This window comes from Nothoprocta perdicaria, unplaced genomic scaffold (assembly GCF_003342845.1).
Source record: "Nothoprocta perdicaria isolate Ctin4 unplaced genomic scaffold, notPer1 scaffold_188, whole genome shotgun sequence".
NCBI classification, from domain to species: Eukaryota; Metazoa; Chordata; class Aves; order Tinamiformes; family Tinamidae; genus Nothoprocta; species Nothoprocta perdicaria.
Genome location: NW_020455071.1, coordinates 497,002 through 524,480, shown reverse-complemented (window position 1 = coordinate 524,480; position 27,479 = coordinate 497,002). Strand labels below are relative to the sequence as shown.

Here is a 27,479-nt window from a genome sequence, read left to right as displayed (position 1 = left end):
GAAATATTATGAGTTTGAGTGACATGATTGCAGTTATTGTACATGTGTGATGTCTTAAATTTATTTCCAGTTCATATTGTGCGATTAGTCCACCCACTTGCCATATGGACACCTAAAAATAATAAGAAATAAAAACAAATCAACTTGACAGTGACAATTTTAATACACTCTTGACCTTTCAATTAGAATTGATCAGGTACAGAGACTGTAGATAATTACTGTACATCCCCTCCAGCATAAAATCTTGTTAAAAATAAAATAATTAATCTGCCCAATTCACATGCTGGGTTCTGCTTTTTTTAAGCAAGTAGACTATTGGCTGCTGAAGGTCTTCTGTGGTATCAGTGACAGTAATCTAGGAATTAAAAAATGACCCTGTCAGTTAGCAAAGGTTTGTTTCAGCTCCCGTTTCCTTTTATTTCACACATTTTTTGATGTGATCACAGAAATCACACCTGTGATCTTTGTACTATGTTTCAGAGTTCTTGTACTATAGCACGTATATCACTGATTATTTACTGATACAGTATACACATTTATAGAATTTATGCAAACCTTCAGACATAGCTTCTGAGAACAGAGCAGGGTAGGATTTCACCTGCTTAGCAGTGCTTATCAAATGCCTGGAGGGCTAACTGGGCTCTTCTTTTGAGAGGGGTGGAGAGGGATAGTATCCAGACATGACAACACATCACCAAGCGTGATGGAAAAAGCCTGGGTGTCAAGGAACACAGCTCAGCTCTGCTTCAGCTGAGGGAAACGTGTTTTACAGAAACCTTCAGACTCTTGGTTCCTGTTCTTTAAGTGAGCTGGGGAATTAATATATCCTCAGGATCCTCTCCTAGCCTGTTTACACTTTATATTTACTTCAAAGGAAACCTGAAGAGCAGATAGTCCTGTCCTCTCAACACAGTCAAGATGTGGTGAAGGTAACACATCTGTGGCAGATATTTAGGAACCAGACTTTCAGAGAGTGCCAGAGTGCCCCTGCTCCATAACCAGTTTAGTGATGTTTAGTTCTTCTGCGAATCCTGTGATGTTTGCTTTAAAGCAATAGTCTATTTACCTTTTGAGGGAAAATAGATTTGTCTGATGCTGTRTTTGGGGATTTCAATTATCTGAGCATCTCACCGCAGCAGTATGCATATATGCCATTAATGCCARATGGAGTTTACAGATGAATATACTTTACAAAATGTCTTCTTTCCATCTGATTTCATTATCTAAATGTAAATAATGAGGTAGGCTTAGAAAATAGGTGGCAGAAGGAAGGGAAGAAGACAACTCCAGCAGTGTACTTGAACAAGGGAAACTTATATGTAACAATGACCAGAAACATTGATTTCCTATAAATCTTGGTTCACTCTAGCCCACTTGGGAGATGAATCATTTACATGCACTTCATTTTCCTTTAGAAAGCTGTACACTATGCAGTTTGATGGGCTGCTGCTTTCTCTTGCCATGCAGCTTTCTTGTCTGATTTATCTGGAACTCATCCTCGGCTCTTAATGTACTCCTCTAAATGCCCTTAGCAAATTATAGATCAGTTTGAATGTCCAGATGTATTTTGGAGTAAGAGAATTTAACTTGTAATCCTGGCAAAGATGTATCTGAGTAGAATGTGAGGCAACCATGTTGCAAAGCTTGGAAAAAATGAACAAACAAAAATAAAAGAAAAAGGAGTTCTCACTCAGGGGGATATTAATGTAAAAGGCATGTATAAGAAACAAAGAACAGAGTTAAATATGACATTTTTGGTGCTGCAAATGTATTAGTTGTATGCAATTTTGGGGTCATACTTAAAGAAAATGTACATAAGTTGAAAACAATCTAAAGGAAGCCAGGAAGAATGGTAGGAGTTTGGAAAAACTACTTAAAAGAGAGTGGCTGCACGTGTGTGAAGAACACAAGAATTTTTATGTACCCATAGGGCTATTTTAAAGACTGATCACCTGCCCATGTGCAGTGATGGTAGGGCAAAGAGTAATCACCTTAGCTTGCAGGCACGGATCCTGGGGAAGAGAACTTAGATAAGAGACTAGATAAATCACACATCTAAAACTGTTTACCTAGGAGACACTAACACCCATTACTATCACAGGAGTTTTTAAGAAGAGCTCAGGCAAGTACATCAGACAGGTACATATCTGCCTGAGAGAAAGACAACAGACTGAACTGTGGAGGATTGAGGAATTTCTCCTTTATGTTATTTTCCATGAATGCTGTACTTACACTGAGTGTGAAAACTGCCCTCTCCTACTAAAGCCTTTATATCGACCACAAGAGATTTGTGCAGTCAGTTCTATAAAATGACATTTATTGCACATTTTTAAACACATGCCCAAACTTATCAGCGGTCAAAGAAAGCACAACAATGTGAGCTAAAGAACAGATTTGAAAAGCTATCAAGGTATGTTCCCTATATTTCCCTGGAAAACCCATAGTAAGATTTTTCTGATTTATTCTGTAATCCAGTATGCACAGTAGAGACTGGATTTATTAGGCAAATTTGAAAATTTTACTTGACTAAGATACTGGATGTTACTGCCATTTTTTTTTCTAAAGTTAATGAATCACAGAATCACAGAATTTTCAAGGTTGGAAGGAACTTCTAGAGATATCTAGTCCAACCTTCCCGCTCAAGCAGGGACACTCAGAGCACGGGGCACAGGGCGACATCCAGGCGGGTTTGGAAGATCTCCAGAGAAGGAGACTCCACAACCTCCCTGGGCAGCCTGTGCCAGGGCTCTGTCACCCTCACAGTGAAGAAGTTCCTCCTCACCTGGGGATGGAACTGCCTGTGTTTCAGCTTGCACCCATTGCCCCTTGTCCTGTCACTGGCCACCACTGAGAAAAGCTTGGCCCCTTCCTCCCTACAATCTCCCTTCATGAAATTATACATATTAATCAGATCCCCTCTCAGCCTTCTCTTCTCCAAGCTGAACAGGCCCAACTCACTCAGTCTTTCCTCATACGAGAGATGTCCCAGTCTCTTAATCACCTTTGTTGCTCTCCGCTGGCCCCTTTCTAGAAGCTCCACATCCCTCTTATACTGGGGATCCCAGAACTGCCCCCAATACTCCATGGACGGCCTCACCAGAGCTGAGCAGAGGGACAGGATTCCCTCCCTTGACCTCATGACAACATCCTCTGGATGCAGCCAGGATCCCATTGGCCTTCTTGGCCACGAGGGCACTTGCAAAGAAGTGCACTTGCAATTGCACTGACGTGAACAAACAAACATAAAGTCAATGTAGATACACACATCCAGTGTAGCCTAGACACACAAAGCTAAGGTTAAGGTTTTGCCAGTAAAACACATGGAAGGCAGGATGGCCTCTGTATCACAGAGTGTGAGCCTCAAGGACTCCCTCAGATATCAGACGAACTTTGTGATGACAGAGCAACCAGCGAAAATTCTAAAAGGCAAAGATAAACATAACAAACTCACCCTTGTTGTATAAGCAGCTTCTGGGTCATCTTCTAACACACGGGAGAGGCCAAAGTCTGAGACTTTGCATACCAAGTTACTGTTGATGAGGATATTRCGAGCAGCTAGATCTCGATGGACGTAACCCATATCTGATAAGTATTTCATGCCAGATGCAATCCCTCGAAGCATGCCTACTAGCTGGATGACTGTGAACTGCGCATCGTGTTTCTGGAAAACATTTGAAATATAACTTGAAAGATTGTCCAGGTTCCTCTCCATACAGAATTTTTGATAGGTTCTGAAAGTCTCTCAGGTGAAAAGCTTGTGAGTTGGAGACCATGACTGAGATGCCACATGAGGAAATAGTTTTGATTTGGTGAAAATATTCTCTGAATTAGCTGGGGGTAAAGGGACAGATTTTTAATTCAGATAAGATTTTTTTCTGTTCTTGCTCTTATCTGAATTTCAGTTTCCTAGATGGGACCTATATGTAAGTGGGACATAAATCTAATTTGTGTGTACTTCTGAGTCTGAAGTGTCAGGACATTAGGAAAACAGATGTCCAGCTTTCTTTAAAAGGCCATAGGAGGTGCTAGTGAAAGAAACAGCCTCAGCCAGCAGAATAATGAAAGTTTTCTATCACATAAGCATTTCTTTAACAAAAGCAAATACTGATCTGATTCACAAATTTGCAAGTTCCGTGAAAATTTAAACTCACTCCTCAATGTTTTCCTCAACTTCAAAAAAAAATCCCTTTAACACAATGTGATTTAGGCTACAAAGCAATAGTTGCATGAATTTATACATGTCTACCACTAGAAAAATGTTTCAATTCTCCCAGTTCCTGTTAATGTTCTTTATGAACATCTACCTTTGATATTGATATACAGATATGCAGATGACAAGGCATCACTATGTCTTAGAACAGCTCTCAAATGAATCTCCTACTGCTATAACCATATCATCATAGGCAGCTCTCCAGCTTTTCCTGCTGCCTCTTCCAGAGTTTTATTAAATACATAGGAGCTGGCTCTGCCATGTGGCACAAGCTCACATGAATCAGTCCACAAGACTGATTATATTCATTTTATTCTTGACTAATACACTTCTTAGGGGAAATATTAGCTCTGCAAATATTAGAAAAATATATGTCATAATAGCTGCTTAAAGAACCTGTCAGAATTCATTTTCATGAAGAAATTATTTATTATAGAAAATTCCTAGCAATTGCGTATTAGGCAAGCTTCTTTAACTAGAGCCAAAACAAGAGGATCTATATTGACCATGAAAAAGATATAGTTATAAATTCTAAAAAAGTTTATAACCATGAACGGAATGAGGAGCTGAACCTCTCAGTGGTAATGGGAAAAAGCAAACTAACTAGTTTCAAGAAGTGTTTGTAAATTAGGGTTACATGACCTGGGTTGTTGATGATATTAATGAGTAACAAGGTTCTTGTCCTATGTTTTCATGCAATGATAATCAAAAAAAACCCCACACTCAAATTAGCATGTTGAACGACAGTTTCATATAGTCAGAATTTATTCCCTTTTCCAAAGTACTTTCTCCAAGGATTTTTAGCCTAAACAAAATGTGTATCATTCAGTACGGATATATTTCATTCAGATATACTGACACATTATTTATATGTATTTCACATGCTTCAGTGGACATCATAACATATATAGTATATACTGAAACTAGAGTTGACAATATATCCCCTTCTGGGGTTAAATGTCTAGTTCAGTGTTATGAATTTGGGGGATAATGTCATTCAACCGTGGCAGAWCTAATGCAGTTGCCCAGCCACAGTTGAGCTTACTCTAACAATTAAAATTAGTGTTTCTCCTCAGATGGGATTTCATTTCTGCCACACTTGTTGTTTTGCCTCAAGTAAATCTTGGTGACACAAGGAGCATTCACATTTTTTTAGGCTCATTACCAACTTTGACCAAAAACAAAGATAAATCAATAAACAGCATTGGTCCAAGGTTGAGGACAGAGAACAGGCTAATAAAGTTTGCTAGCAAGATCTTTCAAACATGAAAAGGTTATTCCTTAAACTTTTCACATTTAAATCCTTGGCTCTGCATTATTAGGTTACCATTAACATCTCCACAAATCCATTCACTCTGGAAATGGGTTAAGAGATACAGGCTGCCAACCAGTAAGAGTAACAATATTACAGTAGTAATTCACCCCCCAGAAATCTTTTTAATATGTCAGAATGATTTCTCTTTAAAGACACAGTATGCTAATAAAGCTAACAATTTCTTCTGTTCATTTTGGAATAATACTGCTGGCAAAGAGTCAAAAGGGAATAACAGATTTTTACCTGGCTTCCTGACCACATCACAATGCACACAAAACCAAATGGAAATAATGAAATATCAAAGAACAATGAGCTCATGATGAATCAGAGTAAGAGTGCCAGCAAAAATCACAACAAATTCAGAACAAGAGCCAGTCCTGTATCATGCAGTTATCCACTGCACTTACCCGTAGGAAGCTATCCAAGGAACCATTTTCCATATATTCAGTAACAATCATAACTGGTTTACCTGCAAGTAGATTATAGTGGTCAAGCATTTAAAATAAATACATAATAATAAGTAAAAATAGGTATTTCAGAAATCCAAAGGATAATTTTGCCTTTAAAAAGAAAGAAAGAAAAAAAAAGATGCACAGGTGAAAAAAACTCTGTCCAATATACAACTGTGATTATACTGATGTATACAGGAGAACAGTCTTTCCAGCATACACTGATATAATTGTTTAGTAGTCCTAAAAAAGCAAGCAAAGCATCCCAAATTTTCAGTATACAAAGATTTAACAAAGACTTGTCTACATAAGTAAGACTTGTCTAGACAAGTAAGTTTGCAAAACCCTTCTTTCCTCCTTAAGATATTGTGTAAGGCAGTGAAGAATTTGTGAGGAAATTCTATGTGATAAAGGAATAAAAAAAAATTATTGCTATTATGGGGAAATTTCCAGAAGAAGGTCATTGTCCTGCTAATCACACAGATTTTATTATTTCATAACATTTTCAAAATTTTTGCTTATTTTCTCTTTGTGGTGGAGAAAGTGGGTAAGAGCATGAAGTTTTTTAAGAAGAATTATTATTTCATATGTAACATAGGAAGAAATGCTGACAATAAAAATATGACAAAGACTTGTATAGTAGACATGGTAATATTTCAGCTTGTAAAACTGAACAGCCTGAGGCTTAAAAGAAGTACCTGGTCTAATTRAAAACAAGAAAGCAATGAAAAAAATCTAAGTGGCGTCAACTCCTGTAACTCCTTTTTTTTCCCCTATTTTTTCTTTTTTAAAATTTTTATTGGAACAACTCCCATTTTTTAGAAAATACAATTTCTATCAAATAGAGCTTCTCAGAATTTGAAAAAAAAATAGACTTTGAAGAATTGGTTAAATATWAGCAGGAGAAAATCCTCTGTCCTCTTTGCATGGACTACTGGGTTAAAATACATTCCTTTTGATTGTGCAGCTGATGTGTTATATCATTGGAGACACTCTAATGGGCAATGGAGTTGGTGACCCAGTAAACAATGTGGACAAATTATCTAAACTTTCATCTTGAAATATTTAAGATACGATATAGCTAAAAGGCTGAAGAATGAAAGATATACAAAAAAAATGGTGTTTGATTGGTCTTGTTAACAGAAACATACAATCTGAGAAAGAGAACTTAGACTGTGAGTGCAACATTAATTCAAAGGCATTTCTGGTAATCTACTGAAAATGATGCTGGATATTCAAAGCACAGTGTAGCATCCTAACGGGGATATCTAAAACTTTATATGATAAATCCATGTAGTAATGAAACTAGGAGACAGTATTATGCATGGTGACTCTACAAACTCAATTTTACTGCATGTTAGAAGATTGAGATTGGAGTAAAATGATAAATCTGTCAATTATTAAAAGAGCATTTTCTTGACTTATTTATTCACCCATATTCAGAATGCCTTTAGTGGAGGGTTTCACTCACATTCGGTTGGAAATGCGTCCATAATAAGAAGCATATGCTCTGAAGCAGCACTGTGTGGCTCTACAAGAACATTCTGCATTCATTTATCAAAACACAGCCGTATATACACGATAACAACTTGTGTCAACAGTGTTGCCGAAATTTATTATACTAACAGGCTACAAATTGCTGTAAATTATTAGTAAACTAAGCAGAACATGTGTGCTGGTTATTAAGACTACTGCCTACAGGGCACCCCTGAGACCAGAGTAGCAGGCAAGTTCAGAACAGAAATCAGGGTGAAGGAAGGGAGTATTTCTGCTTTGGAGCAAAGGACTGAGGTCCTATTTAGAGAGTGCACCTCTTTCCTATCTCCAGTGTGTTGTCAGGSATGTCATAACACCACAGTAGTTCTCATATCAAATGGTCCTCTTTTGGGGGCCCTGGAAATTGCAGTTATTGGGTGTTTCTTCAGAAGACCTACTTATCATGAAAAGTTAGTTCACTGCTAAGGGCCACCGGTCAAAAATAATCYGGTTATGGAAGAAAAGGTCACATTCTCCATTTATGACGCATTAGCTGTGTTGACTACCACATTTGAGTGTGATTTATTAACAATCATTAAAAAAAAMCATGAAACCTTGCTAATTTGTAATTAAAATATATTGGTTTAGTTAAAAAAACAAATAAAACAGCTAAAATCCTTCTTGCCTTTCCACCACCTTAGGGAATATTAAAGAAAAATAAATGATGATCTTTACTTGCATTTATGTCATAAAATTTTATACAGCAAAATGGATACAAATAATTCCAAGTCAAGGAAGCAAGAAGCATAGAGCAGTTTTCCCAAGTCATGTATTACTATTTAAGATACTTGGAAAGATTTCTACTGACTTGAATGCAACATGCTCATATCTTGCTTTCTCATATTATACTTAAATGTGATAGACAGCTCCAATTCCAAATGACCAATGCAACAGATAGTAGTCTGCTGTGAATGCAACAACTCAACAACTAAAAATTATTAACATTCACAGAATACAGGAAAGAGTGCATTTGTAATGCACATTCAGAAGCAATGCAGACAACTCTGCAGGCAGAGTAATTAAATTATTTTAAAAAGTGCCACACAAATAGAAAAAATGTAACAAAATGTAAGAGAATTTCTTTTTCAAGATATTTGGGAAAGACAACTGTAATATGGTTCATATCATGAGGGCTATGACATAAAAATTTCTAGAAGGATTTACAGAACAKAAACACTGATGATCCCATTAATTTTATTCTATTTTACTCTTCCACGGAAAATCAGAGAACCATATAATAATTAAGAGCTATCCAGAAGTTAAACTCCTCACTTTAARAAAGATGCCCACTCTTTGTATCTTACTTTTAGTGACAACCCCCTCTAGACGAATGATATTAGGGTGGTCAAATTGCCCCATGATGCTTGCTTCTCCTAGGAAATCTCTTCTCTGTTTTTCTGTGTAGCCAACTTTCAGGGTTTTGATAGCCACAGAAATTTCCCTTTTAGAAGGCAGCTTTAGGCGTCCGCTGCACACTTCTCCGAATTCCCCTGAAAAATGAGGAGAAAAGATCAGCTTTCAATAAAAGTTTAGCATTCAGTTAAAGCCCTTGAAGTGTGATGTCTATGGGTAGGCCAGAGACCTGAGCACCAAACAGACAACTCTCATATTTCCATGTTTCTGTTCTCCTGCTTCATGTCTGCCAAAGGGAGATTGTTCAGTTTCCAAGTATTGTACTAATTCACCTGAAGTAACAAGATAATTCATAGCGAAAGAATGTATCCCCATAAGGGCCATATGTAAAAAAAAGAAATCAGTGAAGATTACTTTCACTCTATCATTTCTTGGCTAGTATCTTATCATGCAAATATATACTATCACAACATGCCCATTGGACTTGATAGCCCACTATGAATTCCTTGAGATCCCTAAATAAAAAATAGAATAATCACTGAATTATACTTTTATACATCATGGCTTAATATTTGTTATGCCACTCCCAGAAAGAATGCATAAGTAAAATTATCTTATCATTCAAATGTGTAAGTACAAAATATGTTGGCAAAACAAAAACAATTTTCCTGCAAATTTCTATATTTACTTAATGAATACAAAAGACAAAGAAACTACATAAAGAAGCTTTAGTGTCTTCAGTTCTGAAGTATTAAGAAGTAAATTATTTCTGATTACCAATTATCCACCTCCCTGATATTACATTTCATATAATAATATTTTCTAGATTTCAACATGTAGTACCTAAATATAACAGTAACAACACTAGGTCTGCTTGTTTATWTATATTGTTTTTATATATCGTTTTTATATATGTATATATAAAAATTGAACAATAAAGTAAAATGGAGTATAAAAAATGTCAGAAATAAGAAGGTAAGAAGTGGTCTATCTATTTGAATTTTTTCTTCCTATCTCTAGTGTTGCTGAAATATTTTTAACATTTTATTTTCTAATAATAAAAACCTAGGTAGGTTCTTTTCTCAAAATATGTGAGATTTAAATGTAAAAATAAACAAACGAATAAAAACCCAAAAGYTCACATGCCATTTTTATCAAGCAACCTTGAGGAGAAATTTTTTCTTCTAAACAAACAAGCRTTACAAATCTAAATCTAGCTGGCATCATTTTCATGCAAATTGGGAATTTTGTTTTTATTTGCAAGTGAAACATCATGGAAAGAGAGATTACACTGTTTATACATAAGATTTTCCCCACTTAATACATAATGATCCTAAATCCATTACTAGTCAACTACACAGCAAAGGCTCTGGGAGCTCATTTGCCCAACAATGATTTCCTCTTTATTTGCACAGCTGATTGTTTATATTCAGCAACATCTGTGAAAACTAAAATGGACCTGAAAGAATATAAGACATTCTTAATAGACAAATTTAAATAATATCACTTTTAGTGGATTTAACGCTTAGAAAAGTGTGCTGGATTGACAACCTYGCATGGAAATGCTCCTGAACCATCGACTCCAGAGATCACACAGGATCTGCTTTAGATTCTACCTTCAGCCCATCCACTGTAGGTTGAATTTTTTCTTTCAGCAATTTGCAAATGTGACATGGTAATTCAAGAAGGATGAAAGAAGCAACAACTAAAATTTTAAAAATCAGGACTGTATGTGTTCCTGTTCAAGGCTCAAGGGATTGTGGCTTACAAGGATGTACAAGGACTGAGAAGAGAGAGACATGAAAATAGTGTTAACATATGGAAGTCATGGCTATAAGATGGGAAACAACTCCTTTTTGTATATGTAAGAGACAAATAAACGTTGTAAAATACTGTAAAAGTCAGTTGTGTTAGGGAAAAAAAAAAAACAAAAACCAACAACACTAAGGACACTTGGAGTGTAGTACAGGCTTCTCAGCCAGACTATGARTACATCACCTTGGAGACTGTAAGGAATCTATCAGGAATGGTACATAACAAGTCCTGATTTGGGCTATGAGATGGATTAGATAACTTGTCAAGGTCACTTTTCACCTTATTTTCTAAGATTCCTCTCTTAGACACAAAATTTAACTGAAAAACTGAACATACACCTCCTATGGCAATAACTTTTCTCTATTGGTAACCCAGGCCATCTTGGAGGTCAACAACACTGAAGTCTCCACACCTTATTACCAGCAACTGATATGCCCTATCCTCTAGGCATGATATCAYGCTGCTAATGTAATAACTCCCAAGATTAAGAATAGTAAATATCTTTATATATACATACATATATATATCTTCTCTCCCAAGAATATATCTTTATATTTATCTCTCCAAAATATAYCTTTAGATACACAGGAACGTACTAGTAAAATTGCTCATTACATCCGCTGTTTCTAATGTTATTAGTGTTTCATGGTGACAAGATGGTCAATAGCTCAGAAAATAAATTGTAAAAGCTATTACTAGTAACTAAAGGGTGTTGAGTTCTAGTCAGACTTCTTAATTAAAACTTTCAACATCTGCAAGCTAAAATGACCAGTGAACTTTCTCAAAAGCAAACACTGCTTCAGTTCAAATACTAAACTCTGCTCAATACTGTTGGAACACCGCAAAGAGGAAGACCAAAGCATATCTTCAAAAAAACARGGAAAGGGGAAAAAAAAGGGAAAAAAAGTGCTTAAAATAAACCTTGAGATGTTCAGGTTTGTACTCACTTCTCTATATATTTTAACAGCCCCAAAATCTGTAACAAGCTAGACTCTGAAAACTATTGTTCATTCACTGTCAGCAAAGCTTCTATCTATGACTTCAGCAAGCAATTAATCCTTCGTTTCTCAGTAGATTCACTAGATAAGGTGCTTGCTTGTTACTTGATTTTGAGGAATAAAAAGGTTATGGGTGACACGCATCACCTATGTCCCATTTAGCAGGGGCTGCTCAATTTGGAACTTGGGTAATTAACTGGATCCCAGAAAGCCATTGATTCCAGTGGATGCTACAWCCACTCATACTGATAACTGGACCTTTCAGAGCAAGCAAGCAACAAAGCCTACTCTTGTCTGTGAAGATGAAAAGACTTTACTTCTTTGGAAAGGAATCTGTTGGCCACTACATAAGCATTGTTTTACTGTCTGAAGTTTCAAAGAACATGAACAAATCTTTGAATAAACTGTAAGAAATTTGCTGAGCAGGCCAACTACATTACCTGTTGGTTCTTTCATAAACAGTGGAGTATGGATGACACGAGTCTGACCAGTATCCATAGTGGATCCACTTAACCTACATCTCTTTCCAGCAACACTCCCCTAATACATTCCCACTAAGAAATGGTTTGGATCTCATAACAAAATGGTTTTCAGGAGTGAGGATTTGTGTATGGCTTAKAAGGTAGAAAAACCTTCAGAACTTGAGATGATCTTAGTTCTTTTTTAATAAAGCTTTCTAAAATTTTACTTATTGTTTTTAAATAGGCTACGAACGTTGTACAATTTGCCTGGCAGACCAATATGTTTTTTTTATATGGAAAGCAAAAAGATATTATTAGGAGGGCTGTATATTTCACAAATCTCTTCAGGACATTGTTTCCTTTTTTTTTTTTTTTTTTTTAATAATAGACTCTTTACTGCATCAGTGAATGGCATTTGTTGTGCATTTCAACCCAAGGGACAAGTAATAGATGAGTCTGTGATACTGGCTGCTCCCTTACTTTTCTGCATTTTAAATCAAGATTGTGCTGCTGTGCACAGAACTCCCACAGAATGGAAGAGGCAGCTATGCTGAACGCTGCAGAGACCTTGTGAACCTCATCAACATCATGGTGACACACTGCTGGGCCTCATCGAGACACTGCAACCTCTGCCAGGAAGGAAGGGATAAGAGGCCCCTAAATGACAGAAGTTTGTCTGAAGTTTGAAAGAAAAGAAAACATTTGTTTTCAAGTCCAGTAAAGCAAATGTATAACCCTATCCCAACTCAGGAACTGATTTCCCACTGTATTCTTTTGTGACCCCATTGGTTTAAACCTTTATAGTGATTTGCTCACCTGGGTCCATAAAAATAGGCAGTTCATTGTTGTTCCAAGTAAGAAGGGAAGAAATTATTATAATAAAAATATGAGGAAAAAAATGGCTCCTGATCCGAATTTTCTTATGCTTAGCCTTTCACTAAAATCATTTGAGGTTTTTTTTTTTTTGAGTTTCTTTTAGATAGGAAGATTTCCTTGTTGCATTTTCAAATGTACATTCTCAAAACTATGTAAGCTGCTTTGTATTTTTTTCTCAGAGATTTTTCTCTAAAACTGTGAGGAACTATTTGGAAAACATATCTCAGAATATCAAGATTATTTGTGTGACTTAAATGTCTGGTTACCTATGTCACACTCCAATATAGTTAAATGAATCCCTCCTTCTCAAATCCTTATTTTTGTAATTTCATTTGTACTTGCATTTGTAAAGGAGAAATGTAGGAAATGATCAAATCATTCACTCTAAGTCAGGAACTCAAGTAAGAGACAGGAAATGCCTTTGTGCTTCTTGGGAGGAAAGAAGAGAATGTTCCTGCCAAAGCAAGCTAGGAAGCACCAACTGCCAATCACAGGTATTCCATAACACTTGGAATGCATAAGCTACCRCATGCTGAACATTACAGCAGTGCAGGAAGCTTCAGTGTAGAGGAACTGCTGGTTTTGAACCCAGTGCTGCTGCCTCTGAAGKAGAGTGCAGCAACATTCATAAAACCCCTGACTTTTAGGAAATTATTTTTTTCAGGCTCCTGAGAAAACTGTTCCTCCAATTTCAGAATGTATATTTGATGAATTTTGGTTAACCTTTCATTCGAACGTACACTCTGAATAAGAACATGTCCCAATAATGAGCTATAAAACACAACATATCATTGATTTTTATGAATTCGTTTGTGAGGCTTACATAGTATGCATAGCTTAAGAAACTTKCATTGGTGAAAGAAGACTCCATACAGTCTTACAAAAAAAAAAGAATTGTTCTTGGACTTGCTTTGATTGATTCCCTCCTCAGTCCCCATATTATTTCTGTATTTAGGTGCAATAAACAAACAGCTTTTCTGTCTTTTCCAAAGATGATGGAGAACAGTGCACTCTTGTGGGGCAAAATTAAAACCAGCAAGGAACACAATCCTACCTTTATGGAAAATAACTTCAAACAAGCACTTAAGTAGCTACACTAAAAGAGGAGGAATGCAGGTTCTTTTCATTGGAGTATTTGGGAGTTGCACAGAATTCAGAAGCTTGACATTTTATTCTTTTTTTCCCCAGATAAAAAYCTTGTGTTATATATGAACAGTTTCTCTCTCTCATTTCATGATATTAATTCTGATTAGAAAATTCAGATAGAAAAYAGTAAAATAAATAAATATACCGTAGTAATTTTCAATTTTTGATATATTAAAATCAATAGTACGTAAATGCTTCAATTGAGCAGAAAAGCTCAACATTTTATGATTTTCTGATTTGACAAGACCATCTGCCACTTTACATGAGGAAGCAAGCACACACTCTATCCTGCATTATATGCTGCATTGCAACATGGACAGCTCTGTGATGAAAAATTGTGTAATGTAGTCCCCTTGCTATAAAACCTGTCCATTTTGACAGTTTATTTTAGTAAACCCAACAATGCATGGCATGTATATGGCTCAGACAACCTGTTATCAGACAAACAGCCCTTTCCTTCTAAATCAATAATTCAAATTGAATGCAGTGACCAAAATCAATCTAGTGACAGAGGTCACTGCAATTTGATGGATGTGTGGTGAGTGGTATGAAATGAGCTTGTGGTTGAGGCCTAGCAATCACGAATCTTCTTTGTAAGAAACAAAAAGATAACATCTTCAGAGCTGATACCATTTTCTGTGCTGMCAGATTTTAAAGAGAGACATATAACTGAGACATAAAACTCTTTTTCACTTTTAACAGTCCTGGGTCCAAGTRTCAGCTGATGGGTGTCATTGTAAAAATTGTCTTGTTATCTGTTTATTTGGGGAAAAAATATGCATGTATGTACCTAACTTTCCATACACACTTTAATCAGCTGTAAATATGACCTACAGTGCTGTAGACCTAAGAATATTTCCAGTCATGGATATAAAGCTACACCTGTAAAACAATATATATAGTAAAAGGGCTAGCTTTAATTCAACACATCTGTTGTTATTACCTGCTCCAACAACTTTATCAATGGCTATATTAGAAGCATCTAGTTCCTTGGCAAATTCATGGACAGCTTGATTGGGATCTTCATATGTATGCGGATCTACATAAGTCCTGAGGCCTGGGAGTTTCACTGTGTAAAAACAAATTCAGAGAGAAAATGTTACTTTGAATTTCTTATCCCTTTTAAGAAAGGCAAATGAAACAACAGAAATGAAATCAATAGTCAAAGAACAGTACACTGCTTCCTCAAATCAAAGGGCTTTTGCTGATTCATTGGGAATTCTTAACACGGAGTGAACATGAAGCACAAAACCAGAGACATTGGTGTAGATATTACACAAAGCTTAGTGTGTTAGATACATCTGCACTTGCTATATTTGACTGCCTCTCAAATTGTAAAATACTACTTGCCACCACATCTCTTCAGAAGCTGCCTTATCTTGTTCCTTTCAGGATAACTGTACAGGAGCAAGGAACAAAATGAGTGATGCTACAGTCACTCTGCAGAAGAGTACATTATTTCAAGTTGTTTCTAAGCCCAGGATGTAAGAGGATGCAAAAGACAAGAAAATTATGTCTGAATAACCTTTTCCCCACTCAAAACCTCTGTTAGTTATACAAGGATGGGAACCAGTATCTCTTGTAACTCAAGACTCATTCTAGTTCTTCATTACCTCACATCAGTGTTGTTATTTTGTCCCCTTCTACAGTTCCCTGTGGTGGTTCTGTTTGCTTGAGGCAAGCACTAGTTCAAATGACTGATTTTAAGAGCAGTCTCAAGCTCTCCCCCAGCAATCCTGCCAGCAGGAATGGGGGGAGTGGGGCAGGGAAAGGAACTTATTGTCATTTATGATCTTGCTCTCAAGCAAAGGTGCTGAATCCAAACCACAGTTTTGTACTTCTTCCCCTGGTTCAAGCTCCTGCATGTGGTTTGCACCTTATAACTTGGGTGCYTGTCTCTGTATTCATTTTAAAACACAAAGACATTTCATTAACAAAAAGTAAAATAACCATTATGCAACTTGAAGCTTGCCACTTCTATTTCTACCACAAAACTTGCATTCCTGSAGATGTATTTCTAGCTTTTCATCCTGGACATGTATTTCTAGCTTTCCATCACCACATCAGCTGCTCTCATAAAATATATTACTTCCTCCTACAAATATTGCCACGTTCAGGAATATCCCTTCCAGCGTGGCATTATTGTACTGCAGCAAATTGCTGGTCTCTAGTATAGTTAAGCACATTTTGCTCTATTTAGGCAGATGGGAAAAACGTCTTTGGATCAATTGTTCGAGGATAGCATTGTTTTGTCAAACAGTGTATGTGGGAAAAAAAAATCAATTTTATGGAGATTTATTGGCCTTTGGACTGACAAAGAAATGATAAAAATAGGTTCCCAAGCTTCGTAAACAATACAAACTAAGACACGTTTTCCAAACAGAAGGGCTGTGCCTGTGTAGTATTAAATGCTGAGTGTGTTTCCTTCAAGAATCTGATGATTACAGAACCACTTGTAAGTAAAACAACAAGTAATTGGCTGTATATTGCTGTTGGTTAAAAATCTTGTAAATGCTCCTTTCCGTCCATGCTGAATGTACATTACAGGCTCCCTTGTACCCCCAGTAAAAATAACAACAATTAAAAGTTTCTGCACTGTAGGGTTTTTGGCTGCTGCATTTTAATGCTGACCCCAGAGGTCCCCAAGATCAGGTGATGGTGGCTGCAAGGAGAATAATCCCTTCACACCAATAATTAAGGGCAGCCTGTATAGTTTGACTGGGTTCTGTCATGAAAAACAGATAATAAACACATGCACATGTGTTAAGCTGTACTACTTTACAGCTCATTCTGTGCAAACATAATAATTTACATTTTCATTTTACCAGCATGAATTGCCCTAAGGGTAGCAAAAATAAAAATGCCCCAGCCAAAGAAGGTAAAGGCAGAAGATCTGAGAAGGTGAAACACATTTTTGTTCCTTTGAAGTAATATTATAGGATTTGTAATGAGGCTGCAGGGAATAGTTCATGGCTAAAGCCATTTTTAAGGTAATTCAGAATAAACTGACTGAAGTAAACCAACTGCTTTATTCAAGATGGAGAAAGTTTATGATAAGCGWGCAAGTTACTTTATCCTGTTAGTTCACAGAAGCAATTCTCTTACGCTTTTAGAAAACCTTTAAAAGGGCAGAAAAATAAGGTTTCAATAGCCACACATATACACAAATCCTAACAGATAAATATCAGCAAAATCAATGAATCATTCTCAGGAATTTCTAAGAGAAAGGCCACAGACATGAGTGGCTGTATTCTTACTACACACAGGATCAGCATGGCACTACTCAGAAAACAGTACATAAATATCTAAAGCCAAATTAAATGCAATTTAAGCCACAGGAATTTAACAGCACTGACATGTTTAAGAATAGTGATTGCAACTTTCCATTGTGCGGGTGTAAGGCGAGCAAGCTCTGACCTGTTATTTGTCTGCAACACATTTTTTACTGGCTGCTTTTATTTTATAACCTAATTAAATTTGGATGATGAAGCATTAATTCTACGGGCCACATGTAACTGTATAGACTTTTTTGAGCCTAGTTCGTTAGTTATCAATGGGAAGCACGAGGCAAATCCTTCATGGCATGACAGTGAAGAGGGAGTATGTGTACCCACAAGCACCCATATGCACACGGCTAACTTGACATCAGGAAAGGCTCCAAACTAAAAATAATAAAAATAATAATATGAAGAGTCAGAGATCAGTTATGGTATTGTCACTATGATTAAGAAGCAGTTCTAATTTCTAACATCTGTACTTAAATTCTTCGTTAAAATGTTAACCCAACATTTCAGTATTTGGTGGGGGAGATACCTGATTAGGATACCAATGGGTCTCTTCAAGTAGCAGTAGCAGCGCTACTGCCATGTGCAAAAGAGCCACTTAATAATATCAAAAATAGTTTGGGGTTTGGCTTTGGAAGAAAGAGCATGTCAGGTTACTCAGGATGAGCAAAATTTTATATCCGTAGCTATACAAAATCTTTTCCTGACTATATGTAAGTTTTGGATGCAAGGACTAAAGTTAAGAAAACGGCTTTCATCCTAGTTGTGGATAGGACCCAACAAAAAGATAGCTAAACTCATTTTTTTAAGTAGGCAGAAAGGCTTTGACTAAAACATGTACCTAAACAAAGTGGGATTAAGTAATCCCATTAATTTTTAAATGAGATACTCAAATAAACTACTTAAACTAAGAAATTTCAAAAAATAAAAATCTTAATAGTGATCATAAACTAGGAAACTCGAGAATCTTTTTTTAGCCTATGCTTACAATAATTCCAAAATAAATTTATTAGCAGATCAATTTTGTCCATCAAGCAGTTTTCACAGTCCCTTCAGAAGTCATCAAGACCAGTTTCACTGAATGACATTTTGCTTTGGAGAAAAAAAAAAAGAGAAAATATGAGAAAAAAAGAAAAAAAGATTTATACATTTGATAATGAGGAAGTTGAAGTTCCGCTCTGCACTTAAGCAATGCACAGTGGAATCAATATCATATTACCAACCACACACACTGTTTGAAAGCAGATAGCAACAACTCATTCATTGCTAACCTTAACATGGATGAAAGATTTTGAAATAAAGACTAATTGGTATGGGGAAAATTTTCTTAACCACAAGAGAAGACAGAATTCTCTTCCCAATTTACTCTACGTTTAAGTGAGGTATGGCTGTTTTCTTTCTTTTACTTTTAACTGAAAAATGCTAATTATCTTTGGGATGAATTCAGCAGAACTGGATGTATTAAAAGACATAAGTAACTTACAATGGCCATTCCCAAAATGCAGTCTTTTCTCATCAGTACCATGCTTAGATTTCTTGTATCCACAGAATCTACAAGCAACAGAAAGAAAAAAAAATATATAAAAAATTTTATGTGTTAGCTGCAGGTGGAAGCAGAATAAAATATTTTCCCTCCACAATTAAATGCCTGTTTGAAAGTTTAATGATATTTACATTCTCTGTGCCCTATAGAGGCATGTTATGTTCTCAGGGAATTTGAGGAAATTGGCTAATGAGAGGATTTGTTGATTTTTGACCCCTACAGTTTAATTTTACAATTGCCTAAGAATGTGTTTATAGCATTTTTTAACAACTGCCGCATGATTGGGGCTGCTAATRCTAGCAGGCTCATTACCAAGCAGCACCCTGAGCTCCTCGGCAGCACACAAAGGAGAAGGTGCAGAACAGCCCAGCAATGTGGGATTCCTTGTGCTCATCAAGACCCCCGTGGGAACTGCAAGTGCGAGGAAATGTGTCAAACAGATGAGAAACTCACCTCCCAATCAGGACATAGACCACGACTGTGAGGAGAATAATGGCTACGGCAGCTGAAATGGCAATCATTACGACCTGGCTATTCTCGCTGGAAATGGAGAATGCTGGAAAGTTAACACACACACACAGAAAAATAGATAAATAACCTCGCCACAAAATATTATTTACATCACAATTGACATTCATAGGGAAACAGAGAGATTAAGCCATCACTGTATAGTTTTTGGCTCCCTGACAAATATCTACTAAGTAATTTTTCATCAGACAAATAAATACAAGGGAAGAAAGGAAAAGACTTCTCTGAAAATGTACAAAAGGTTGTTGCTGCTATTGCTAATTTTTAGTGTTGCTGATTGCAGTAACTGTTGATAACCCTATACCACTTATACACAGACATATTAAAATATATAGATATATAACTTGTGCAGATTTTTTTGGTCATGGTCAGTAAGGAATTTTTCCTTGTCAGGAATTCCCAGTTGATAATTATCATCATTATTCCCACTTCTGCATGACAGAAAGTGCTTTAATGAATTAAACTGCACAACTAACTTCGTAACTTTAAAGAATTAAGCTTCACAATATCACTGTAAAGGCTGAGAAGAGGCTGGGCATACAGTTGCAGGCAGAAGGACTCTGCATTAMGTCAATATCTATAGGAGAAAAGGAAAACTTTGTCTAACTAACTTTGAATATTTCCTTGCAATGCCTAAACAAGGTGCTCCGCTGAACTASACTGCTACACAATGACAGGACACCTTTATATCATGGGTATCTTGGATCAATTTCTACAGATCCCTATCAATCTTCACTGAGTATAGCAGGATTAGGCTTCTAACTACCAAACAGAGTTAGGCTTCTAGCTACTACACTGGTTGTCCAAAGCGAGCTGAAAGACAGCTTTCCTACTCCACACAATTTTGGTAGTCTCTATGGGTGATTCCTTGCAGTCACATCACTCTACTCTGAAATAAATTCCTGCTTAGAAGTGATGGGTCCTGATTAKTAATTGGTAGATTAAAAAACTACAACTGCATTGATGTAGTTATGACAGCTTAGCAATTGTAATCTTATTATATATTTTGGGGTCTATCTGTACAATCTGAATCCTCCTTACTGAGATACATGCATCGCTGCCTTCTGTCATCTCCCAAAACTTTGGTCAGCTGCTTCTTAAATTTTAAGTTATGAAGTTCTTTTACCTTCACAATATCCATATAACTGACTTTTTCCCCATTTTGTACTCAACCTGCTTTGAGATCCAGTGCGTCCACCATAATTAATTACAATCCATTTACTTTCCAGAATAAGARCTGAAGTGGGGATGAAATATGTAACAAAACTCAAAAAATACCAGAATGTCAAGTCCCAAACTATCTGGCTTATGCTACTCTTCATTAGAATTTGTTGCTTCTAACCACACCTCCTTTGCCATGGGTTCTCAAGCCTTATTATGAGTACATGATGAAGCCTTAAGACTTGTTCAAATCTTAAAACAGAATTATAATCCTGAGCTGGTTTATAACTCTGGACTTCGGATAAGGGTCCTACTTTCTAAGTAAAAGTCCTACTTTCTAAGAAGTAAACAGTCTCTAACTAATTGTATGAATTTTGGGCCAAGTACATCACCCTACATTGATAACTAGTTACCTAAACAGAGACTTTCTGATGCATTAAGCCACTTTCATGTTCTAGTAAAGAAAAGATCTGAATTACTACGTAGTATCAAGTGAAGATAAAGTAACATTTAAGATGAGGAGCTCTTTTAAGAGTTTTTCTAATGTAAAAACACAACTTGTAAAGAACACTGATAAGGTTGCCAGATAATAAATATTAYTATGGCATTACAGAAAAGAAAAAAAAAATGCCAGGCCAAAAAATAACTTGTCCAAGGATATGCAGCAATTTAGTGCCAGAGGTGAGAAGAGCCAGACTGATCAGATTCTGACTAGCTCCTTAACTGAATGGCCATCCTTCCTGGCCCGTATCTATTAGTTTCACGCAAAGGCTACATAGGAGAAAGTGGCTAACTTCCTCAGTAATGAAAATTACTCACTGACTCACGTGACTAATGGGCAGATAAGATATACTTTCTCTTGAAGCATGCAGTTTATACTGCAGCAATACAAAGCTAAGTACTTATTATTATATTAGGCTTCCTCAGTCAGTAGGAGCAGCAGCCTCATTCTGGCATAAGGTAACAGTAGGGAAAGTAGAAAGAAATACCACCTGTGGTAATCATGGTATACTTTTTACAACATGTTTCAATTTTTATGATAAAACATAAAGTTATATAGTAATATTACCACATCATAAATAGTTATGAGTCACATTTACCAAACTAGAAAGGGAGTGAAAACAGCCATTCAGATCAGTCAGAAATAGGATGGGATCTCAATTCAAGACACAAATACAATTGAACAAACACATACAATCTGGACTGGTTTCAAACTCAAACTTGCGGCTATTTGTCCCGTATCCAGCTGCAGTTCGGGCTCGGATTTGGAACACGTAGGTGGTATCAGGTTTAAGGCCGTTGATAGTAACATTGGTGCCTTTTGCTCTTAGAATAGTATAGCTTGTCTCTTGTTCCTGCTTTTGAGAAGAGAAATTATCAGATTAAAACCATATCCTGGAACAGAAGCAATAGATGGCATAAAATTATGACAAACACCTTGAGATTACTGTAATGCATTGAGTATTTATAGCCTAACAAAAGCTTGTGCAGCCATTCATTTTCAATCAAATAAAAATCTGTTGATTAACAAGGAATTTAAATCATTAGAGCTTCTATAGCCTTGTGCTGTAAATCAAACACTAGTGCTAATACATGATGTTTCATTAAAGGGCTTTGTACTGTATTTGTCCATAGCAATACAACAAGAAACTAAAGATTAAGGCATTATTCGAAAACCATAAACCACTTCTGCCTACTGCACCRAATTGAAAGTTGTAATAGGCCAATTTAGAGCTTTTAGGGCCTTGAAGGGCTATTGCAGGACTTGTTTTTTACTGCCTTCTGTTTTATAGGGCAGCTTTTACCCTTTATAACAGTCAGGACAGAATTCTACTCAAACTCCTTACCCTAGTTCTGTGAACAAGCTAATATAACTGGTTTACTAGTATGCCATAAAAACTATAAGCTCGATGCGTCAATCCTCATTTGGGAAAAACCCCACTCAATCTGCTCCTGAGTGAGGCTTAGGTTTAGTAGCCAGAAGGACACATATGATTACTTCTTACTACTTTTTCATGAAGATCACAATGTATGGCTGATACAGATGATATGGCTCACAGTTACATTTTGCTTAAGAAAAACATATTCCTGACATAACAGATTTCTATGTAAAATAAAAAAATAGACYGCTTTCTAACTGAGTAAGGTTGAACACACTTCCACACTGCGCAAAAAGCTAATTCTGATAAAAATATGTCTCAGTCCTACTGTAATCACATAGTCTAAAAATTTAAACATGCATTTGGGGCCAGGGGTGTTGCTTATATAACTAAAGCCATGCTGAACCAAAGCAGTGTTTTGGCCTCCTAAAAATGGCAGCTGGAACTGCCTTGGAGAATATCTTGGAGAGCAGCCACGCATGTGGGAAACTCTGAATTTCAAACAATTGGGTTCACAATGCTGACTTTTTTTTTTTCTCCTTCAAGTTTGGGAGATTCCATATGTTGCCATATTACTTGGAACAGTCTATAATACACTCAACTCACTGAGTTTTGCCTAGTTGAAGGTAAAATTGGAGTTAAGTTAATGTATGTTGTAAGTGCACAGTTTCACCTGATCTCCACTCTGTTTTATGGTATGGTATTTGATGGCAACGCGTTGAACTTTTATCTTTGACAAGAAAATACTCTGTGCTGAGGCAAATGTATTGAGGTTGGAAAATACTCAGCATATTTTGATTTTCTAAGCCAGATCATCCTGCTTATGAATAGTTCAGGGACTAGCACTATTTTAGTATGCTTGGTATCCAATGCTGTCTAAAATAAAAATGTTAGGTTTAGTCTAAGTTGCTAGGCTGATATCAGAAGCTATTCATTTTCATGCTCAAGAATCTGATTACCCTATTCTTGGCAATCTCTAATACAGACAGAACCACAGATATTTACACTATAGTCASAGAAATTATCAGAGTCTGAGCACATTATTTAAAATTATGCACATTAGTAAACACACTTAAAAAAAATGCTAGGTCTGTACCTAAAAGTTGTCATTTGGAACCAAAATCTTAAACAGGACAAAACAGAAATACTCCTCAGAGAACATAAAGCCTATATATATATACAYATATATATAAGCCTGTRTCATGGTCTATTCTGTGCACATTATGATGAAAAGGAAATCAACATTAGATCTTTTTCCATTGTTTTCTGACCCTTCTCTTAAAAAGTTGTACATTTGGAGGAAAAGACCTACAGAAAGACATTCTCAGGAGCAAACAGCTTTGTCTTTTGCACTAACAAAGTGTCTTTTGCACTAACAAAGGCAAAGTATTTTAATTTACAGGCTTTTCTTTTACTACCTCATCATTCAGTTGAATATAGGCAACTATTTCAATTTCAAAGACATAATAAACTTCTCTTTAAAATAAAATCTTTTGTGTATGCTATGGCTGAACATTCATTTTGATCTCACTTCAGGCCGCTTTTACGAAATGCAAACATTTCCTTCTTGTTCAGATACATACCTGCAAGGGAATATATGGTCATGGCCATGTCTGCTAATAATCCTCAATGGAACTTGAAAAATAAATGTTTAAAATAACAGTATGGAGGATGTCATGGTATCTCAGTTTATGGTAAGCTTTTTAGGCACAGATTTTGTAAGTCATTTTTTATGTTAATAGTAATCAAATCAGTGAAACACCACATAAAAGCACAAGTTTATCTCTCCTAGGGATGAAGTAAAACTTTTGAGATATAGCACTATAGCGGCCATAAGCAGAAGGAATATACAAAAAAGAGAGTCAGTCTTTGCCAAGGAGAACTTTAATGATCACTAAATTTGATGATGAATTTCAACTTGGATGTGTAAAGTGTATTACTCTTGGATATTTATCTATAGTTTTCTAGACACAAACCCTAATGGGAAGAAAATCCTACTACGGTGTCTCGTTTCTCTGTTCTACAAAAGTAATATTCTGAATATATTTAATATATGGTGGTACTATATGGTAAGCAAATGGTATGCCCTTTTTCAGATAACTACTGTACATACTTATAGTAAATAAGGAAGAACATTCAACGTGTCAGCTGCAGCTTACACACTTTAGCAAGGCTATAAAAAAGAGATTATACATCTTAGAAAAAATGCATGGTTGCAATACTGCTTCCTCCTTTATGCGGGGTATAAATTGTTCGACAACAGGAAAATTCTCAGAAAATTCAAGGCATATATCTGACTTACCCTCAAAGTTACAATAATCAAAGTTTAAAAGCATTATATTTGCATATAATTTATTTTTTAAGTTCCAGAAAGATTAAAAACTGGATATAATTATCTGTTTTAACCAACCTACTGAGCAGATGATTTCAATGATGGTAAACGCAAACCCTTTATAATAACATAGGCAGCAAGTAAATTTTATCCATTATTTGGAATAAAATTTCAGCTTAATAAAGTCTATGTGATTTAGTTATCATAACTGCCACCCACATATATAAATGAATATGTGWGTGTTATTTAGGATACCTTTTTTTGTCTTACCATAAAGTATAAACACCTATATTCTTAATACTCAGTTTTATATTTGAAATAGGACTTTATTTCTTTTAAATATTCTGAATAATTGGTATCTAGCTAAATAGACTTACAAACAAGCTTGGGTTTTGTGGAAAATATAGCTCTATTTCAAACAATCTCAAAAACTGTCACTCTCAGTTCATAGTGTTATGCAATAAAATCCAGTAGGCTCATTTCAAAGTTAAAACACTTTCCTATAAMTGCAGCTCCTAACTTACCAAAAAGGTCATAAATGCTTTATCTTTCTTAGTTTAAGAAGTGAAATCATTGGTGATAAAAACTGAATAGGTTAAACTTTCAGAAAATATTTTTTTCACATACTTTATGCCAATAACACGCAAGAAAAATTACATTACACTATCATTTAGATATAGGAAGTCTAATTCTTCTTCTAAAAGTAGTTCAACATTAATGTCAGTAACATTTAATTGTCCACAAATATCATTTACTCTTAGAAATCTATTTCATGCAAAAATTTGCATAGACAAAGTATATGGCAGAATTGGACTGACCTGTAACAATCTATCAGCACTGTATATATTACTTCCAGAATAATTAGGAAAGGTATTTGCAGCATAAACAASCAGGAAGGAAAACAATGGCTGAACATGAATCACCTGCCAACAAGCGTATTGGACTTGTCAGAAAGCTTTATTTCCTAGCACCTGCCACTTAACAACCTTGTTTTCGAGATGGGCAGGACCAGGATGATTTCTGAAGCTGAAAATCAGTAAGGCCGGAGCACTTTACAATGAACAGTCTCTTTCAAAACGAGTGTGTGAGAAGGGGCTGCCTACAGATCTCACACTGACAAGCCACATCTTTCTAAGCTGTCTGAAGAATGAAGAGCAATAATTCAGTATGGGCTGGCCTAGCTTTARGTAAGCTTAACATGTGTAGATTAATAAATCTACAGGATCTTTTCAACCTTTTTCAATTTGCAGATCTAAACGTGTGSTGCATTAAAGCCTCCTGACAACAGATTTGCTTTTCTTTCTTACCTTTCATAACCCCTGTGGAACGGGCTTCTGACTCCACAAGGGGCTGCAGACCACACATTAAAAACACTGGTGTCAGAAGGTTGTTTTTTAAAAAAACCTTTGCTCTAAATGGTCTGGCTGTTATTGTTAAGCAATTGGCTCTTTGGTTTTAAGAAAGCTGTCTGGTGCATATGAGCTCTTGATCAGAGACTTCAAAGGGAAGAAACACATGTGCAAGATCAGCCTCATAAGACCAGCTGTCTGATGAAGCTGTCTTGTATCAACCAGTTGCTCCCTAAGACTGACTGCTTCCTAAAACAGGACAGACACAATGGGAATAGCTGCCACATGCTCAGGCCGTGTGTACAATGCTACCGGAAGGTGACAAATTTATTAGTAAGTCAACATTATTGTAGAACTATGATTAAAAGATTGGGAAAACAAAACAAAACAAAAAACCTCAAATAAATACACAAAATCACTTAATTACTCAAAGTGAATGAAATGCTCASAAAGGGAAAAATTCTCTGCATTGAGAACAACAATCCTCAGATTAATCTGACAAGGTAAGCAACACTGTTGCGTATTATATTGTGCAACCCACTAAATCCTCATAGAACTGCCTCAGGAAAGGCCTTCCAATSGCAAAGACTGGCCTTGAGGCAGAGAAGAGGTTGTCCTAGCAGCTCTCCAAAAACAAAGTTACTGTCAACAGAGCAGCCAAGTAGGTCTCAAATGTCTCTTTGTAATGCAAATAGCTCTTTTCATATAAAATACTTCCTCCTGAAAGGTATTATCCTTTTTTCTGCTTTTTTTTTTCTTTTTAAAAAAGAATATGCCCACTAAAAATTAAATTTACTTTAAATAAAAAAGTAGAATAGTGAAACCTAAATAATTGCTGTGTGCTTTTACTGCTGAGAATTTATAGACTATCTCTAAGCTGTTATTTTCTTACTTATCCTCAGGTCCAGGATCTGAACTTGATCCTATCCTCATTGAAATTAATAGAAAAAACATGAAGTGAACTGGCAACAAGAAAACCATCTATAAGCTATTGCTTTCTAAAGTGAGACTGAAGCAATATGATTTAGGAAGCTTTCCTTCTTCCCTTCTATCAATAACACTATGTACGTTTAGATTTTTACCAAGGTCTTTCAAAGTTCAAGTGCTCATCAAAAATCATCTCCCAGATCAGACGGCCTGTTAATTTGGGAGAAATCTTTTCAGAATATGGCTCTCAGAGTTGCAGTCTTTGGCTGAAGATCAAGTTGGTCTATCAATATCACACTGTCCCAATGACAAGTTC

The 27,479-nt window shown here is 36.1% G+C and overlaps 1 protein-coding gene across 3 annotated transcripts in view; it reads right to left on the bottom strand.

Annotated features, from left to right (window-relative positions):
• EPHA3 (EPH receptor A3) overlaps positions 1-27,479 on the bottom strand; it is a 192,328-nt gene that overhangs the window by 23,296 nt on the left and 141,553 nt on the right. For 2 of the 3 annotated variants that reach the window (XM_026036932.1, XM_026036934.1), the window contains exons 6-12: positions 21,871-22,033; positions 19,440-19,542; positions 18,927-18,994; positions 15,103-15,228; positions 8,815-9,000; positions 5,933-5,994; positions 3,452-3,661 (exon numbers count right to left, since the gene is read on the bottom strand). In XM_026036932.1, the coding sequence (XP_025892717.1) occupies positions 3,452-3,661; positions 5,933-5,994; positions 8,815-9,000; positions 15,103-15,228; positions 18,927-18,994; positions 19,440-19,542; positions 21,871-22,033 (918 nt within the window). The remainder of the gene's footprint in view (positions 1-3,451; positions 3,662-5,932; positions 5,995-8,814; positions 9,001-15,102; positions 15,229-18,926; positions 18,995-19,439; positions 19,543-21,870; positions 22,034-27,479) is intronic. The other variant, XM_026036933.1, reaches the window with a different exon arrangement.